This window comes from Setaria viridis, chromosome 9, assembly GCF_005286985.2.
Source record: "Setaria viridis chromosome 9, Setaria_viridis_v4.0, whole genome shotgun sequence".
Taxonomy (NCBI): domain Eukaryota; kingdom Viridiplantae; phylum Streptophyta; class Magnoliopsida; order Poales; family Poaceae; genus Setaria; species Setaria viridis.
Window position 1 is genome coordinate 53,279,802 of NC_048271.2, and position 19,066 is coordinate 53,298,867.

General features: G+C 41.3%; 1 protein-coding gene, 1 long non-coding RNA gene and 1 other non-coding gene across 3 annotated transcripts; all 3 read right to left on the reverse strand.

The window, feature by feature from the left end:
• Positions 1-6,121: 6,121 nt before the first annotated feature.
• Positions 6,122-9,129, reverse strand: LOC117838492 (uncharacterized). The gene is made up of 7 exons (XR_004636627.2): positions 8,616-9,129; positions 8,460-8,520; positions 7,629-7,817; positions 7,419-7,558; positions 6,984-7,288; positions 6,808-6,885; positions 6,122-6,690 (listed from the first exon to the last, which is right to left on the reverse strand). It is a non-coding gene; the product is annotated as an uncharacterized lncRNA (long non-coding RNA).
• Positions 8,860-8,931, reverse strand: TRNAP-UGG (transfer RNA proline (anticodon UGG)). The gene has a single exon. It is a non-coding gene; the product is annotated as a tRNA-Pro (tRNA).
• A 946-nt stretch (positions 9,130-10,075) lies between the features above and the next one.
• On the reverse strand, positions 10,076-17,677 carry LOC117838493 (4-alpha-glucanotransferase DPE2). Its single transcript, XM_072290724.1, has 23 exons — positions 17,384-17,677; positions 16,554-16,909; positions 16,174-16,291; positions 15,471-15,523; positions 15,217-15,347; positions 14,926-15,052; positions 14,471-14,667; positions 14,283-14,361; positions 14,117-14,155; positions 13,901-14,020; positions 13,704-13,805; positions 13,484-13,567; positions 13,149-13,391; positions 12,943-13,068; positions 12,782-12,856; positions 12,621-12,692; positions 12,357-12,476; positions 12,134-12,231; positions 11,627-11,786; positions 11,435-11,533; positions 11,109-11,306; positions 10,932-11,025; positions 10,076-10,441 (listed from the first exon to the last, which is right to left on the reverse strand). The coding sequence occupies exons 2-23, from the start codon at positions 16,905-16,907 to the stop codon at positions 10,281-10,283; spliced, it is 2,850 nt and encodes a 949-aa protein (XP_072146825.1). The 5' UTR covers positions 16,908-16,909; positions 17,384-17,677; the 3' UTR covers positions 10,076-10,280.
• Positions 17,678-19,066: the final 1,389 nt, after the last annotated feature.

Below are 19,066 nucleotides of genomic sequence, written 5' to 3' on the forward strand. Positions count from 1 at the left end.
CTCGCGCAGCTCTAGAGCCCGTTCGTTGCCCGCTAAGAGTGCCGCCGCCGCCGAACACCGTCGCTCGACGCCATCCCCATCGCTCGCCGTCCACCATCGTGTTCCGCTCCCGCCGGACCTCCCAGACGCCCGCAACTGCATCAAATCGGTCGCAGGTGAGCCACTGCTCCTCCCCGGCCTCATTCCGCCCCAAGCCTGCCGGCGCTTCGCCAAGATTTTGCCCGCCTACCGCCGTGCGCCGCGTGGGGACCCGATTGCGATCGAAAGAATCGAATAAGGGGCTTTAGTGCAAAAACTAGGGACCCCTACGCAAATAAAGTATAGACGCGAGGGCTAGATCGCAAGTTTACCTCGATTTTTGTTTTATAATCGATAGAAAATATGTTTAACTTTGGAAATTCACCAGAACTCATAGAAAATTCAGAAAAATGTCAAACATATTTCGCTAGACTCAGTATAAACTAATAAAAATACTTTTGACACATGTCTCTACTAGGATTAATGTTATATGTTTTAATCCTTATTTAAGCCATTTACATCATCATAAATTGCAGAAAAATCCTAAATTAGTAAATCTAAGTCTCAAGTGTTTGTTTCAGAGAATGGAAGCTTATAAAAATGATGTGGAGCCTAGCTCAGATGTTTAAATCTCTATTTTAGTTTTATCATGGAAATCTAAGGTTTCTTTTATCTTTTTGCACAATAATTAAACCAGAGATGATAAAAATGTGAAACCAATTGCAATAAGTTAGTGGTGTAGTGTAGTTTGTAGGAAACATATGGAACCTGATAAAAAACAGAAAGAAAAATCACTTTCCTTTTTAGGGAATAATAAATAGGGTAAATGTATGGAAAAAGATGCCCTTCACTAAAAATTATGAAAAATTCACCAAAGGCTCTGTATCACCCCTATAACTCACCATTAAAATTTCATGACCAGTTTCATTATGGTTTCTGTTTTAAAAATGTTTAAGTATATGCTACCTTAGGGTAATAAAGTAATTCTAATTCTTTTCATGCACCTCCAATGGATCTCAAATTTATGCAGTAGCTTATCTATGACAAAGTTAAGTTTCTATCAAATTTGTGGCTTCATAGCTTGCTGTTTGAAGATGGAAATAAAATTTGGAAGATGAACCTAGCTAAGTGAAAGAAAGAAACCTTGAATAATGATGAAGGTAATTTTTGGAAGAGGTAGAAAAGAACATTCAGAAATAGGGTAACTTTCTGATCTAAAGTTTAATAAAGATAAGTTTTATATATGTACACAATCACCATCAAATCAACTCCAGGTTTTGTACCATAACCCACCTTACGTTATGCAGATAAAGAAGGTGTAGAACCTTGTTTAGATGAATGTGGTCATAATGTAACTTCTACTTCAGTGCTAATTCGTGTTTTACATCCTATGAGAAAGCTTGGAAATTAAACTTGATGCATTTGCATTTCGTGTAGAGCTGAACCTCACTGACGGGACATACGAGCTTCACCCGACGCCAGAAGAAGGAGCCGTAGCAGCCAGTTGGAGTCGAGCCCGTACCGGAGCAAGCTGAGGACCAGTTCGCTAACTCCCCGTGTGAAGGCAAACCCCGAAGCATAAATTCCTATCTTTAACTACTTGCAATATATTTGGTTGCTTGATTGTGCATTTACATTTTTAGAATTGATTGAAACCGTAGATGCATGAATTAGTGCCCTTTGATCTGAACACTAGTATGATAGGCCGAGTAGTTGCAATGCTTAATAGGACTCGGTAAAAGTTGAGTGATTGACTATCACTCGCGAGTTATAGGATTTTTTTGCGTTCCTTTTGTTATAACTATAAGGATGATGGATGGGGCCGGGCTCTGTGAACTATTTTGGTGGTCGGTGGATTGCCCCGTCTGTCTACATGAAACTGGACTAAGGTCGAGATGTGATAGTGTTCGTGATCAAGTGTTGAAAGTACTAATCTCATACCTAGTATGGGATGGGGAAGCCTAGTACCTGATTGAACCGAACGTGAGCGGATCGTTCCATTGTCTCTGGAACGGAGTTCCCTTGCGGCCGTATGTGATGACAAGTGCGGTCATGGAACGGCAGAGGCTGGGTCTATGGAGCCTTGTACCAAGGGAAGTGGGCCCAACACAGGTCTGGGAATTGATAGGGACGGCTGACAAACGAAGCGACCCTTCGCAGTGCGCGGATGTCGTGGGATTAGGTTCGCCATGCATGGTTAAGAAATTCGAATCGATTTGTCTGCCTCTCACAGTTTGGAACTGCTTGATTGCTATGCTACACTGAGTAAGAATGAAAGATGATGATGATCTAATATGGTTACCTATGCTAATTGCTTAAAAAACTATGCTTGCTTAGTATAGCTGCTAACTTAGATTGGTAATTGAACATAGAACTTGTGGCTAAAATATTAAAAGTAAGGACCTACACTAGTCGCTTTTGGCAAAAACAAACCCCTCTAGCCAAAAAGCTTGCATGTCTATGTGTTGGTGGAGTAGTACCACCGGTCGGTTAAGTCTTGTTGAGCGTAGTCGCTTAGCCTTGTTGTGGCACATCTTTTCAGGTGATGTTGATGCCTCTGAGCTCGCTGCAAGTGGCACTTGGCCTCCCCAACTTCCTTCTGGTTGGACAATTGAGTGGGATCCCTCCTCGGACGGCGAGAATCGGGATCATTGATGTCATGATCGACTTCGTCATGATATCCTGCAACGAAGTTTAACTTCTGCTCAGTTATTTCGGTTATTTGAGAACTCTGCAAACTTTGCTTGAATTTCGAACTTAAGGTTGTAATAATTTAATGCACTTGTTTAATTGAGATGGACTGTTGTAATCTCTGTAACCACTCGCCTTCGTGCGAGTCTTGCTTTCTCGATCTTGAGGTAAGTGGTTTATCGAATGAAATCCGATGGACGACCAAGTTGACTTGTTTAAAGTACATGATCGCGTGTTAAGTGACTTAAGTGTGCTTTAGCCAAGTTAATTTGGGTGGTTCCGCCACACTAGCATTAAGTATTTACCTGCTTTCAAGGATGCAAATAACAAAAATAGGGTATATGCAATAAAAAGAATTAGAGTTAGTCCAAAAAATTAGATAGATCGCCCCAGGGTTCGAGTTGCCGATCCCCGGTAACGGCACCAGAAAAGCTTGGTGATAGCAATTAGCATGCCAGTTCGTGAACCGCAAGTGCATGGATCATCGTAGATTTTCCCTCAGATTCTTCCATCCAAGGTTTAGTAATCCGTGGATCGGCAGCGAACTAACTAGGGTTTTCCATCTAATCTAACGGATCTAATCCTAACGTGAAGCATAGATTGCATATGAAGAGGGTAACCTTGGTGTAAAAGTAAATCATGAGAACATGTAGATCACATCCACAGATATGTATATGATAAAACACCACCAAGGGTAGTAAGAGCCTATCGTCTTCTAGTTGTAGTTCTAGCTAACAAGCAAGCACAACATGCATCTCATCAAAGCAATCTCAAAACTACTACCTCCGGTCAACCTCCCAAAAACCCCAACCTTACACAAGCTAGATCCTGTCACGATCCTCTCTATCAGCGCAGGCTGTTTAAGGGCACGAACACAAGTGGACAGTCTAAATATCATGAAGGATCAACATACTAGATCTAATCACCATGATTACATAAAGCATGCTATGAAGTCTAACCTCGAATTAGACTAAGGAACAAGCATATTCATGATAAGAAGAATGCATAAAAGGAGACAACGAGTCGCTAATAGAGTGAATGACATGAAGAACATTGCTCATATAATAGATGCATTTAGATCATCACCACCAAGTACACACCATTGATGATCATAACTAGCTCTTGAACTCCACCATGACACAACCACGTAGGGAGGTCATGGTGGCTAGGGTCGGCCTAAGCCATCTCCTAGATAACTTCGAAGACTTCCAACTATCCTCAGCTCCCTCTGGTGGATGTCCTCCATTTCATCGAGTTCTTGTGGATGGATGCCGGGGCTCGGTGAATTTTTAGGGTACTTATAGTTCGGGGAGTGCGTGGCAAAAATTGGAAGGCGAGAGGAGTAAGGAAAGCCTCTGGTCGATCGGCCTAGGGGGTCCAGGCCAATCGGCTTGGTCCTTCCTTGTGGCCTCTCGCGCCCTCCTTCGTCGCCAAATCTTCTTTGATGATATGGAAACTTACTTTTACTTGCATGCGGGAATCGCACGTTGATAGCCTCGGGATAAGGATGGATTTTGATATCTTTCCAAAGTCTTTTTTGCTTCCATCTTTGATCCTAAAGTGAACTTGTCATATCTTGTGAAACTTAAATGTATGAAAACACTACTTAAATAGTACTAAAAGTGTAACAATAACGAGCGTCAACATACCTCCATATCAAATATTTATCTTTAAACTAATAAATGCCAAACATTTTGATATGGAGATAGTATACATGAGGGCAGCATCAATAGAGAGAGGATTACATGCATAAAACTGACAACCATTAGCAAGAACAGGGAGAGCGAATCTCCGCACCGAGAATAAGACCAAGAAACCATGTCGGGAGGTCATCACGCCATTCCTAAATACTGAGTAGAACATTTATTTGAAATTCTGTGGACTAAGACCTCTGAATAGACCCCTTTTTGTCTTGGCAATGCTAGTACATTTATTTCGCAGAGGATTACTTTTATTATTATTATTATCATCTTATTATCTAGTTTGATCAGGAAGGTACTGATAAATTTGTTAATTGTCTGCAGTACGTGGGTGAATATGGAGATTCATCTTTGTTGATGAAAGCTGAGATGTATCACATGAATCTTTTTAAATACAAGAAGTTCTTTGCCAATGTCACTAATGAAAAGAAGACCAGTTGATGATCTTATGTTATACAGTCAGATACTAAAGGTGAAAAACTGGGGATACTCCGCCCTTACAGGAGAACATATTCTAACAATACTAATTGCCCAGTTGATGAGATTGATGTAATTGAGTTGATGAGTCTACGGCCACAACATGCCAAGCCGAAGTTGCGGCGGCACCACACTCTATGGCAGAAAAAATCTGGCGCCACAATCTCTCACGCTCTGCGGCTAGAGAAGTGTTGTTACAACACTGATTTCTTGTGGCGAGCCAAAGGTTTGTAACGAACCAAACAACTACTTCAATTAATGTGGCGTCGCCAGTACTGTGTTGTGGCTAGTTGTAGCGTACAACCAAACAGTCTCTGAGATTACTTCTAAACATACTCCAACATAATCTATAGAGGTATGGAATATGTTTTCCATCTGATGTTTACCAAGTTAACTTTAAGATTTTAATTTTTATTTATTCTCTTAAAAATTGTGTTAAATATGTTGTTGGTGTATGAACATAAAACTCACTAGGTGGATAGGCACACTATGCTGTGTTGCCCTTAAATCTATTATTTATAGTATATGTTATGAGAAAGAGTTGTTTAATCCTATTTAGATAGTATCAGATAGAAAATAAAAGGTAGATGAACATGGGTTTGGTACTTATCTAATTTGTATTGGGAACGGGAAGTAAAATAGCTAAGTCAGTTATAAAATTTATTAGGGGGAATATAAATAGTTCTAAGATTATAATAGTTGAAACATGAAATTTGTTTGTGGAATTAGTAGTTTAATAACAAAAGAGGTAAATGTTACACATCGTAATGAAATGTGCAGGAGGAAGTGAAAACAAATAAAGAAACATTGTTGAGGATGTAATGCGTAACAATACATGAACTGTGGGAGAGGAAATGGAAGCAAATGAACTAGTGAGAGAATATCAGGATCTAATGTAATGTGCTGGAGTATATGTTTAGTGGTATATATGGATTGATTTAACTATTGAGGGGAAAGATCTTTGGAAGTCACAGAATAATTGAGGAAGACATGTACACTCAACGGGGAGATAATTTTTTTTGTTGGGAGGTGCGTTCGGTGAAAGAAATAAAACAAAAAACCAACCTTGCTATTGGTAGAGACTGCAAGTATTGCGAGTCACCGTAGGTTGCGCAAGCTCAGCGAGCAGGCTGTAAGTGATATCGCTGGCATGCCATGGACGGCAGGACGGGTGGCTTCAGTTCTGATGATGATCCAGGATTCCTTGCCGGGAGCTTCAAGCAAATGCTCGTGACTAGTTTGCAATTAATCTCATTGATGTGACAACAGAACAACATGGCCGGTTCAGAGCAGTACATAGAGCATGTTTGGATCCTTGAGCTAAAGTCTAGTCCATGTCATATCGAATCTTTGGAGACTAATTAGAAGGACTAAACATGAGTTAATTATAAAACTAATTACACTGGTGAAGACTAATTCGCGAGATGAATTTATTAAACCTAATTAATTTATGATTAGCACATGTTTACTGTAGCATCACATTGTCAAATCACGAACTAATTAGGCTTAATAGATTCGTCTCGCAAATTAGTCTCTATCTATGCAATTGGTTTTGTAATTAGTCTATATTTAATACTCCTAATTAGTATCTAAACATTCGATGTGACAGGAACTAACCAAACACCCCATAGTCGCATTCCAAACTGTATTGGGTGGTATAAGCGGATACCACGATACAGAATGTAATAAGGTTTGATTGCAAACTCTCGTGGAATAAACAATATTTCTGCACCAAAGGATCTAGAAACTCTCGGAACAGCGTGTCTTTGCTCTCAGGAAAACATGATACCAGGTCAATGACGCCCTACAAAATAGGATACAGGAGATAATAGAAATTGATTTTAGTTGAACAAGGCATTAAAATTTAACAAGATGGAAAGATACATTTTCAAGCTACAAAGCACTTTGCATATTCACTAACCTTTATAACAGGATGAGTCAAATTGTGACTGTGAAGTTCACTTAAAATCTGTCTAGATTTGATGGGATTATTGAGAACCTACATTTTAAAAGAAAAACGAAATGTTAAAACTTATACAGTAATGCATGGCAAAGATATTGGAATTCGAACAACACAAAATCAAGATAAAGACCTACCACATATGCAAAGAATGCATACTGAAAAAGTAAAGCAGGCAAATCTGAGACTGTGCCCAATTTTCTTTCAGCAGCTATAGCATCTCCATAAACTGAACAGGCCTTTCATCATCACCCTACCCCCCTCCCCTCTTTCTCAACATACCAATCTGCGTTCAAAATTTGCATGTGCTTCTATAGCCTCATGTGAGGTTGGATCTAATTTCTGAGTAAATCTCATGATATTGTTGACGTGCTCCAGGAATGTCACCAATACGCTCTTTATACATTGCGCTAAAACGGCATATCTCCAATAATGCTTCCCTCTATTAAATGTAACAAGAAAGATAAGTAGTAAGCTAATATGTCAGATAACCATCAATCAAACATGACTGGATGATGTAATGCCAAAAAGAAACAAACAGTAAAAAGGAGGATGATCCTATCAACTAATACCTTCACCGATTTCAGAGCACGAGAAAGTGCCGCACTTGCATCTGTGATCATGTTCGCATCCTCCAAAAACTCAACATAGTGCATCCAAATATCAGCATGGGCAGCGCACGGGTCAAACATCGCTCATACAATCCCACAACCTGAAATAATATCATGCACAATCAAAATCTGGTACAGCAAAGGAAAGGGGAAGAAAGTGGCAGCATATACCTTTTCATGATCTCCTTCCTTCTCAGCAAAATCAAGATACTGATGCCATATTCCTAAATCTGAATCATCCATGGGAGATGTCTCAAATATAGCAATCCTCTCCTCGTACTCTTTCTCCATATTATATATTTGTTTAGCTCTGATATATTCCTTCACCTGATCCTCCTCTGATTGACGTTTTATGCTATCCTGGAAGCCAGCAATTCCATCGTTAAGAGTTAATTAGACCACTTAAAGGCACACTGTTGGCTAGCTTTTTAAACTTGAATATGAACTCAGAATGAATATGGCAGCAGAAGTTTCCTTAAAATCATGTACCAAGTACTAATTTTCAGGTTGGAGCTAGGATAGATGGTGCAGAGACAGGTACATAGAAAAAAAGAAAGGACAGATAACAACCTACAAACATTCATACATTGCACCACAAATTGACTTGGTTAGGAACATGTAGCTAAAGTGCAAGCTCATTATGTGCCAAAAATGGAGTGGTGGGCACATGGATATACCTTTAGAATTGACATGAGAGTTAATTTGGGCTCATATGATGTTATTCCGGACATGGATTAGCTCAACCCTCACAGCTCAATGGCTTCTCACCGGGGAAACAAAACTATGGAATTCGAATACAAGAAAGCGAAACTTCAAGGTATACAGCAATCAGACCTTAAATCACTTATTTCTAAACCCGACACCAGAATCGATCTAAACCCTAAACCTGAATCGATCAAACCTCCTTTTTCCACCGATTTCTAAATCGGAAAAAAGAACGCATCCACGCAAAGAAATTAGGGGGCTAATCCACAGCACATCCAGGAAGTTAGGATCTCTTACCGACAGAATAAGAGACGAGCGGAGCGAGGTGGAATCGCGGGTGATGTAGGTCGATGCCAGCCTAACCTCCGCCAAGGCATAGAACTAACAGGATTAGTGAGGAGGAACCGGTGAAATACCGTAGGGAGGAAGTAGAGGAAGGAAGGAGAGGATCACCGTAAATGGCCGCTGCGGTACGCCGGAGAAGTCACTGGATGGGCGAGGCGAGGGTTTTGGGGATGGTTCTCAAGCGAGAGACAAAGACAGAGCAGCGGCGTGATACGGTTTGGGCCTTTGAGTTGGACGAAGGTGGGTTTGTTTCCCGGGAGGTCATAATTGGGCCGAAATCTTGGGCATTCTAAACGGGGACCAAGAGCATTCCGCCTATTGGCTACGAAAGGGTCTAAAAAAGACCCAAAAAGGGGCATTCCGAGAATCGAACTCGGGACCTCTCGCACCCAAAGCGAGAATCATACCACTAGACCAAATGCCCTGTCATGCTGATGTTGCAATTAAAAACTAATTAACGTAAAGTTTAACGTAAGGAAGGCAACCAGAAACAGCAAACGGGCAATTGCGTTGCGTTCCTTCGTCTTTGTATTTTGGTATCGCCTCTGCAACCAGATTTTGCCGTAGCCATGCCTCTGCGCCTTCTAGCTCTGCCATGTCTCGTGAGCTACCCAGCGGCACCGAGGTCCCACGCCGATGTGGAAGGCGACACCGAGAGCGCCGCGGAGTCGTGCCCCTGCCGGCCGCACCCGCGGCGGCCGACGAGGATAGAAACAAAGCGGGGAGGGGGGGCGGCGTCTGGTGGGATGGAGGTGGCCGGCGGCACGACGTTCCCTCTGACGGCCCAGGCAGTCCCTCATCACGATCACAACACGGGGATGGCGAAGCCAAAATCGCCGTACCAGCACACACAAACAAGCATATGCTTCTTTTTTCCTCTTGGTTTTCTTTGTACAGGCATTTCACAAATATTTTTAGCGATTTTTTGGGTTGGTGTATGTTGACCAATGCAAAGAAGCACGATCTTGTGAAGAGATTACGCTAGTAGCTGGTGAGGTAGGATACTTACAAGCTGTTAATTCAACCTTCAACCCTGAGAACTACTGCACCAGCATTCATTCCATAACATGACGGTGTGCTGAATGAATGAGTGAATAAAAGAAAAGGTTCTATAACATAACATAACATAACATTCATTCTATACCATGATAATGTGTTTATGAATTGGCGTTTGGTGTAACCAAAACTTTGGACCACATCAATATAGCAACGCAACTGCTTATGTTTTTGTGAATCAGCATTTGGTCAAACAAGCTCCAAAAGCAGAGGCCAAGATGGAAAGCAGCTGGAGGAGAACCATCCAGAGCCATGACCTATTCTTATACTCCATACCAAAAGAAATGTAACTATCTCCCCTAGAGTTCTAGCAGAACACAAATCTAGAACATAATCTATTCTAGAAAAAAAAGAAAAAGAAAAAGGAACCGGCATTTATTCGTGTGCAATGCACCAGACACACCAATATCGGTTGATTAGGACAACACAAACTGCAAAAGAGGCAATTTCAAGGCTTGAATAATCAGGCTGAATCAGAAATGAACCAATAAGAAATCATAAGAACAATGATATGAATGGAAACTGACAAGAGATTAACTATTTCACTTGCTGACTTGATGGGTGACACTTCTTATCTCCAGTGTTGAAAGAACTTGAGAGTAAGAAATTTCTAGCTGAAACAACATAAGCCCAACCAACCAACATGGTAATGCAATGTGTCACTTATTCTATTTACTTGTAATCGTGGTCCCATTCAGCTGTTCTTGCGATCCTTTCCTAAGCTTTACCGTTCAACTGCACCTTAGATAGCTTCTCTCCGCTTTCGTCGGCACCTCCCACCTTTCCAGGGAAGGACCTCCCGCTACTTGTGACAAGGTCCTTGATGGTTGCTTGGATGTCTTTGTCATCCAACAGAGACTCCAACGTCACATGGACACCTGAAAATGTTGTGGGAGAAGTTAGAACCAAGGAAAAGAAATGTCTTTCCAGATTAAGTTTACAACGGGAGTGTGAATCGCATGTGGAACTTGAGAGATGTCGCTTTAGTTTAGAAAATGATGGTATCCTAAAAGTTTGCTCTCCAAGGTATTGTATTATCGGTCATTCAAAGTTGATAGGCTAGCATTGTATCATGCCACCAAATATTGAATTCACCTGCTGTGTTGCCTCTCTTGATTGAGACAATCGGTTAGGTAGTAGCATAAACACATATGCTGAACTGTTTATGTTTCAAGCAGCAGATACATCATGCAACTCATCTAACATCGCAACTACCAAAACATGTCTATCGTCATCATGTCAATAAATTGAATGGAAGGCTTTTCCTCAAAAGAAGACGTCATTTCAAGCATAGCCTTATTTTTGAAAATTGAAAATTTGAAATGCCTTATCTGATGAAGAGGAGGAAAATGATAAAAACTGACTTACGGAATCTCCAGTAGTGCTTTGGGTTAGTTGGGTCATTGATTGTTTCCTCTGGTGCTGGTCTTGTGGTGTACTTGTCTTTCAGTGCGAGAAGGTCCTGATAAATGCCAAACCCGAAGTATACTCGTCAGCTTATTTCAGTTGAGACTTTGAACTGTGATGTCAGTTCAAGTTCTGTACCTGAAGTGGAAAGATTGCCCACATTGATGGAGCATCAAAATGCTGCTGAACAATAAAATGCACTACTTCTGGGGTGCAGCGAGATGGGGGTTCTTCATCGCTGCCAACTACAGTTTTGTAGAAACGACTTCTTCTTTCTTCATCTTCTTCCCACCAAGCACGTAAAGTAGAGCAATCATGACATGAGGGAGCACAAACCTGAAACATCGCAGCAAAAAATTAATTATCAAATCTATGTATCCTCTCTGAATCTCTATATCATTTTCAGTTAGAATATACTTTTCCAGCTGTATCTGAGTGTAATACTGTAAAGGACAGAAACACACCGTCATATAGCTGTACTGAGAAGGAATACCAAATTCCAAGTTTGGTTCACTGGGCATTCTTTGGATACGCAATCCAATCAACCCAAGTTCTTGCATAACCTATAGAGAAGTTTTTATTGTTATTTATTAGCAGTCAGTAAAATCAGTAAATTACTTAACAACAACTTAACATGTCCAAAAGAGGGGTCATACAGGGTGAACACAAGCAGGGATAAGACCAAGGTCTTCTCCACACGCCAACATATCCGAAGAATTCAACAGGACAGGCAGAGTCTTCAGTGCATTTTGACGCCAGAGATTTTCTTGGCGAGCAAAATAATAGTCATAGTACAGTCTTCTGAGGACATTTTTGCTGTAAAACATTGTTCGATGAGAGGATGAAATAGTCCACAGACACAGATTTGGTTACAACACATTGCATAAATCAAGAACAAATAGCAAAGCCTAGGGTGGTGTGAGCTAATTTTGTTTTCTTGAGAACAAGCTGCCTACTGTAAAGATACTAATGTACTAATTTCATTTTCTGCCTAGATAACAACGTAAAATAGTGAAATTTACTTGCACTGTTACACTATATTTTATAAACATTTAGTAGACTAAAGCAAATTTATAGACTAAATCACAAGTCTATCAAACCCCCATAACTTACTGTTGAATATGGAGAATGGAAAAACTATTGTTGAGAACAATTAATATTACCTGTGTTCATCTAGGTCCCTAAAACTTGAAGTATCTTCCAGGTTGAAACGGGGATAAAATTTTGTGGGTTCCTCTGGATCTCTGATAAGGACAATATTCTGCAGAACAAACAGTTCTTAATCCAAATTGAAAAGGAGCTGGATATATTAGGAGAAGTCGTAACATGGAGAATAAAGTGTGTCAACAACAAAGCAAGTAAATCATAACAGAAGACCCAGATTACCTGTATAAAATCAAAAAGACCACGGCGGATACTGTCTTCTTTCTCTAACCATAGTGACTTTTCAGGACTTGTTTTAATCTTCGCAATAATCTTTTTCTCTGTGTTGCAATCTTCTTTAAACTATACAAGTGAAGCAAAGAATAGAAAGCACAGTAGATCAAAGTTAGTAATATTTTAGAAACAAAATTGCGTTAAAAGCACACACAACTGAGAATACAAAATAGACATTTAAATTGAGATTTCCAGCGCACTCTTAAGTACTACCTCATAACACTGCTTCTGATACTCATTTAGAAAGTTGGCTGCAATGACTGTCCAAAAGGATCCAAACTTCTCCTGAAAAAAGGGGAGAATAGATTTCATAATTGTGCCCTAAAATTTCATTCGAAAGAATTCAGAAACATGATCATTTTAAACACAGCAACCTCCAGAAATTCCTGTCGAATGTATGGTCGGCTCATTCGATCAAAATCCCATAGGCCTTCACTTAGAAGCTCCTCCTGGAAGTCAAGAACAAGTTAGGCAAACTATTCCGTACGCATTCTCTGTCCCATTTTAGTTTTGCTCAGCAGATACAGAAACTAACCTGACTAAGAGGAATCGAAGGTCTAAATTTCCCAACTAAACCTGTTGCAGCATGATCTGGAAGCTCCCATATCCTAAAGAAACCCAATATGTGGTCTATCCTGTATGCTGTGAAGTACTTTGCCATCTGCAACATGCTAATAGGATATGAATAATAAAAGAAAAATATGACCAGTCAGACATACAGCAATCGGTATGTTAAACAACCTGTGTCAGACGAGCTCGCCACCACCCATAATTATCCTTTGACATCTCCTCCCAGTTATATGTAGGGAAACCCCAATTTTGTCCATTCTTGTCAAAATAATCAGGAGGTGCTCCGGTAGCAGTATTCATGCGGAACAAAGTCGGGTATACCCAAGTATCCACACTATTCCTATCAACGCCGATAGGTAAATCACCTTTCAGGATAACCTTTTTCTTTCTTGCATATGCAGCTGCCTCTGATAACTAAAAAGGCAAATAAAAATAGTGTCAAAATATATCGATGAGAGTAATTCAATCAGCAGTTCAGAATGACAGCAACAACAGACACTACTTACTTGCATATATAGATGGTACTGAACATAGTAATGAAAACGTATAACGTCGTGGTGCAGAGTACCTTCAGAAATAAGCTTCTCAAGCTGAAACACATTACAGAAGGAAACCATCTTAGTGCTCATGTTACACATGACAGAATATCTATGCAATGATCGGTTCTTAGCAAGCTATCGTGCCTGAAACAATCCAAGAACCCATGCAGAATAATAGTTTCAATACCTTCTCCTTGGAAAACTCAGAAAACCGACCCCATTGGCTGTGATCAGATGTCTCAAAAAAGTCCCGCAAAAAGCAAAATGCCGCATATGGTTTCAACCATTCCTATTAGATCACAGTATGGAAGCTTATAACACACAGTTTGGAAGGCAATCAAGTACCATGATTACACAGGATAAACAAAATGGCAGTGAATGTACCTCGTTTTCAGATAAGAACTGCTTGAAAGAACTGGAGTTTAGCACTTTGTCCTTTTCTAAATTGAATATTTTCTTAGCAATCGACATTTTTGTAGACAGCGTTGCCTCATAGTCAACGTCCTATTCCAGGTTATTTCCAAGTTAGGAAAATAACTAAATATTAGAGATTTACTTAGACAGCTTCAAGAATCAACGCCAATATGCAAATGCCCTAACCTTTTTGTCCAAATGCTTCTTTGCCTGCTGAATTTCTTCCTGTAATAAGTTTCAGATCGAGTACTGAATGAAGTGAGGGACAACTCATTCAAACATTTAGCGAAATGTAAACACAACGCAGCCAATACATACAATGAATAAATATGGAAGCATGACAAAGATATACCTTAACATCCGCTGGAATTGAATCTGAAAGTGCTTGTACTCTTAGGTACAAGGGGTGCAACGCAAACACAGAGAGCGAGCTGTAAACAAACACATGAGCACATTGCTACTGTTTCGATATGGTCCTTACATACTCCAAGAAAAAACACCATTATGAACAGGAATCTTGGTAGTGAATATTAGCTGCACCTGTATGGATACGAATCCCACCACATCCCATGGACTGAAGTATCATTGATCGGAAGGAGCTGGACAAGATGGAAGCCTGAATTGACTGCCCAGTCAACAAGGAGTTTAAGATCTAGAAATTCTCCAACACCAAGGTCCTCATCTGATCTGATTGAAAACACAGGTACGGCAACACCTGCACCCCTCCATGGTGCATCCTGGTGAATGCAGATGAAATATCAGTACGCATTGTTGGTTCTGTATAATGCATACTGATTCTCAGATTTCTAGCTGAAGTATGGGGTTCCATGGTTTTGTCAAGCATGTGTGTTCATGTATACTGAATGCTATTAATTGCCTACCATGCATCATAGCATGGCCAATGATTTCTAGCTAAAATGGCGAAGAAATTACTAGAAAGTTCTCAAGCAATAAGGCCGTGCATCTTTTGCAGATAACACAATTGGATACATTACCCTGAGGGCACCATCTGATAACACGACATATCTGGATTGCTTGGGCGATGATAAATCAATATCAACCTCCCTGTTTGGACCTAGCTCCAATGAAGGGTTTCCTGCTTGACTGATTTGACAATATTTGTATGTGGAAAAGATGTTAAGGACAATAAATTTTTTAAAAAAATTATGGACGAGATATTAGCCAACATCTAAAAAGATGATGCATTGAGTAATACTGGCAAAACAATACTCATACGGTATGGTACATCCAATGAAAAATTAAAGGGAAAATCATTTGCAAAAGGATATTTTACAGGGAACTCAGACTTCCTCAAAACACAGTTTGCTTTCCATATGGAATCTCCAACATAGCTCAGCTTGAGACCATCTTGAGCTTGCCATCTTCCTAATTGAGGATTACTTCCAGTGACGACGACCTAAAATTTATTATCAGCAGCCATTAGGGACACCAGCAAGCAGATAAAAATTAATTAACTATGATATTGATTAAGACAATTAACATAGCAAATAAAAGTAAGACATCTTTGAAGTGTACTTACAGTAGAGCCAGATACAAGTCGAGGACAGCTAATTACGAACTGGACAACGATATCTGCTCAGGAAAAATGTTGTATAAGATAACTTCATGTGGTGCTCTTAAAATAGAGATGCATTCTTTTGTTTCTTTTGGTATTTCCCTTTTAGGCTTTTACATTTTCGGTTGAATATGCACTAGAGGACAAACTGTGTCATCTAGTGCATATCCACCTGAATTTTGGTCATTTCGTATAAATTAAACTAGAAAGAGTTTGACCATCAACTTTCGCGACGAAGTATACCAAGACATGAACTATGGATTTGCCGAGTTTTATTTTTTTTAACTCTAATGTATGCTGTTCGATGAATTTTCACCGTTTTTAATCATTTGCCCATTTTCACCAGAGATGCACTGTAAATGCATAGCCCTTGTATGTTTTCACTTTCCAGAAGAAGATGTATTTGTTTCAGAAGCCCCAGTCCCCAAGGATAAAAACATAATTGGGAACAAGCAAAAGACATCATCTGAGAGAGCTCTAGACATCTAGAGAAGTATGAAGAATTTTCTAAAAAACTATCAGCTTGCTTCTTTTGATGTATTTAACATTTGAAGGCATGACGCTGTATCAATTCGTTTTCAGCAATGTATTTATCACGAAACCTTAGATATTTGTAGATTGAACAATCTAATCCTGCACACTCAATTGATTTTAATATAAATGATACCTTCAGAATCCAAACTTTTGTTGAGGGACACCGACTGCAATTCTTTTTTAACACCTTCAGTGTCATTGAAAATGACATTCTTGAATGCGCTTCTAAGGAAAAGAGCATCAGAAGCATCCTGAATCCAAACAGAATCTATTTATAAACACAGCACAGAACAAAAAAGCTTTTTTGCGTCAAATCTATACAAAGAATAACAAGAAACTTGTATGACTTGAACCTGACAAATATCATTACCATAATCAGCCTGCTAATATAGCAAAGACACCAATGATAGATGCAACCTATTCGGCTAAAAATGTCAAGGCAAGCATTGATGCTATTTCTACTACTAACTGTAGAGTACAGAAATATACACTAGTGGTAAAAATGATTAGTACCTGCCACCAGTCACGGATTTCAATTACATCTCCATCCTGAACGCCCTCTGGCAGGACTAGTTTCCTTTTCTCCCCAGCCTCCCATCTCAAGACATTCTTGTTGTCATCCACTAGATAGTATTTGTACTCAGAGGTGAAGCCAGCAGCAACAGACACTCTTCCACACCAGAATAGCTCATTATCCTGATGAACTGGACTCAGAGACAGTCCTTGCTTGACATTCCACGATCCCAGTGCCGGTTCCGAGCCAGCAATCAGAAGGCTCTGCCCCCATTGTGTGTAATATGGTAATTTGAACAGCAAAGTCACCGTATTTAGAGATTTCTTTCCAGACGTTGGCCCCGAGCTCGCCATGTCTTTAAACAGGGGGAAAGAGATAAAAATTAGGAGGCTGAATGTATTGATGTATGCGTACATTACAAAAGAAGTAAGATTCGCAAGTCTGAAGAATGAATCACATAGCAGAAAGCTACAACTACAATCTACACATCAATTTTCGTCCAAAAGATCAATCAAGAATCCACAAAATGAGTGGTTCCACCATATGAGATCCTACATATACATGCTTCTTCCTGCACGCTCCTTTCCGTTTCTCTAATAATAAATAAGGTGCGCTAAGATTCAGGAATCGGAATCCATTGAAAAAAGGTTTGCCCAGATTCGTCGAGCCAAAAAAATTCCCCACATTCCTATATGGCTATCGTCTAGGCCTTCCTATCCAACTAGTGCCATGGCCAAGGCTACCCAGAACCCAAGCTTGTCCGTGCAGCACACAGGCAGCAGATCAGTCACCGCGAATAGAGTTAAACAGAGAAGGGCGCAGGGGTTACCTTCACAGAGCAGCGCACGAGGTGCGACAATGGCGACAAACGAGCAGGGAATGAGCAACCGAGGAGATACGAGACAGCGCGAGTGAGAGAGCGGCAAAGGCTCTCTTCTCCCCCAAATATAGAAGGCGATTTTTTTGTTCCAAGGAAGAAAAGGAGAGAAGAAGATAGAAGGCGACGCGAGGGGGTGGAGGCGATGGCGACGTTTACGACGGGGGAGCGCAGGTGGTGGCGAGCCTGGGAAAGCGTCGCCTGCAACTGCAGTGACGGAGGCTTCTCCTCCCTCCCTTGGTGGTGGATCCGGGGCGGAAGGAACGCTTCCCGATTCCTAATTTTGAGACGGTGAAGAATAGCAATTTGCCAATTTGCTTTGGTTGTGTGGCTGGGAGCAGCGGGTGCGGTGGCACCGCCACTGGATTTGCAGCCTGAGATGCGGATCAGAGATCAGTGCCTAGTTCTTGACATAAACGGCAAGGATTGACAAGAGAAACGTAGTAGCATGCAGATTCCGGAAAGGATTGGCTAGTTAATTTCGTGCTGAAGAATGCTGTCGGAGCTGTACAGTTACATGCTGACAATCTGAAAGGATTTTATCGAGATCGGGTCTGAGAGACAGCGCTGTGTCCATGTCTCTGTCGATCTTTGTTTGCTCTTCCCTTGAATAATGCAACATGAGCTTGGCTACCACGTGAAGCGAAGGTCCTTTCCTGAAATAGCACAGCCAGCATGTTTAAAATCTTGCCTCGTGTCTTGCCCATGCGATGTGTGGATACAGTATGAAGCAGTGATGGGCGGTAGAGCAATCCTAGCTAGAGTCATCTGGAATCTCCCTGGCCATACGGCGTACCTTTGGCCATTGGGCGGTTGGTTGCGAAGAAGAGCCGAAGTCCAAAGAAACGGGCCTCGGTCACCACTCAACTGTGAGTTTGTTTCGCACCTGCACGGGGGATTATTTGCTTGCCGTCGTCGTCTCGTCTCTTGCTGGCGTGTTCTGCCGGGCGCCATCGCACGTTCCGAGAATGACGAGCGCACTGCACCGTGCGTGTGTCGAGCGAGGCTGCGCGCACGTCGGCACGTGGTCTGCGATGAATCGCCCTGCCGATTTGCGGCCGACGACGCAGCAGCAGCTGCTGCTGGTGGTGGTTGGTGACGGCCGGCGAGAGAGAAGCCCGATGGTGGAAATGGGCTAGAAGGCTGCTAGTCCGCGCGCGACATTTCGCTCGCGCACTTACCACGTTTGGGCCGAATAACTCAATCGGGGGCCTGCAGACGCCGTTGAGACTTTGCAGAGAAGGATCTGAAACAGGCTACTGGGCCAACACGAGGGAATTGGGCCAGCAAGCCGAAACTTAGGTGGCCGTAAAGTAATCGGCCGGCCCAGAAGGCCTGCAAGCCACTGTACTGATTTGCCTCTGCCATTCTATGGGTCGCTTCCTTTCTGCGTACGGCACCACCACTCCTTTAGCAGAATACTAATTTGGAACTTAATTTGGAAGCCATATTTTAATCCGGACACTTTTGGGATGCTTCTAATAACTAACAAATGGCAAGTGATCTTCCTTGTTTAGATCCTATGTACATCTGGGAGCTTCGGCTTTGGTGGCGCGAACCTTAGTCCTTAGGTGATCATCAGGTCTAGCGGCGGTGGCGGCATCTTGCATGCCGTGAACTTGATCTAAGATTCCA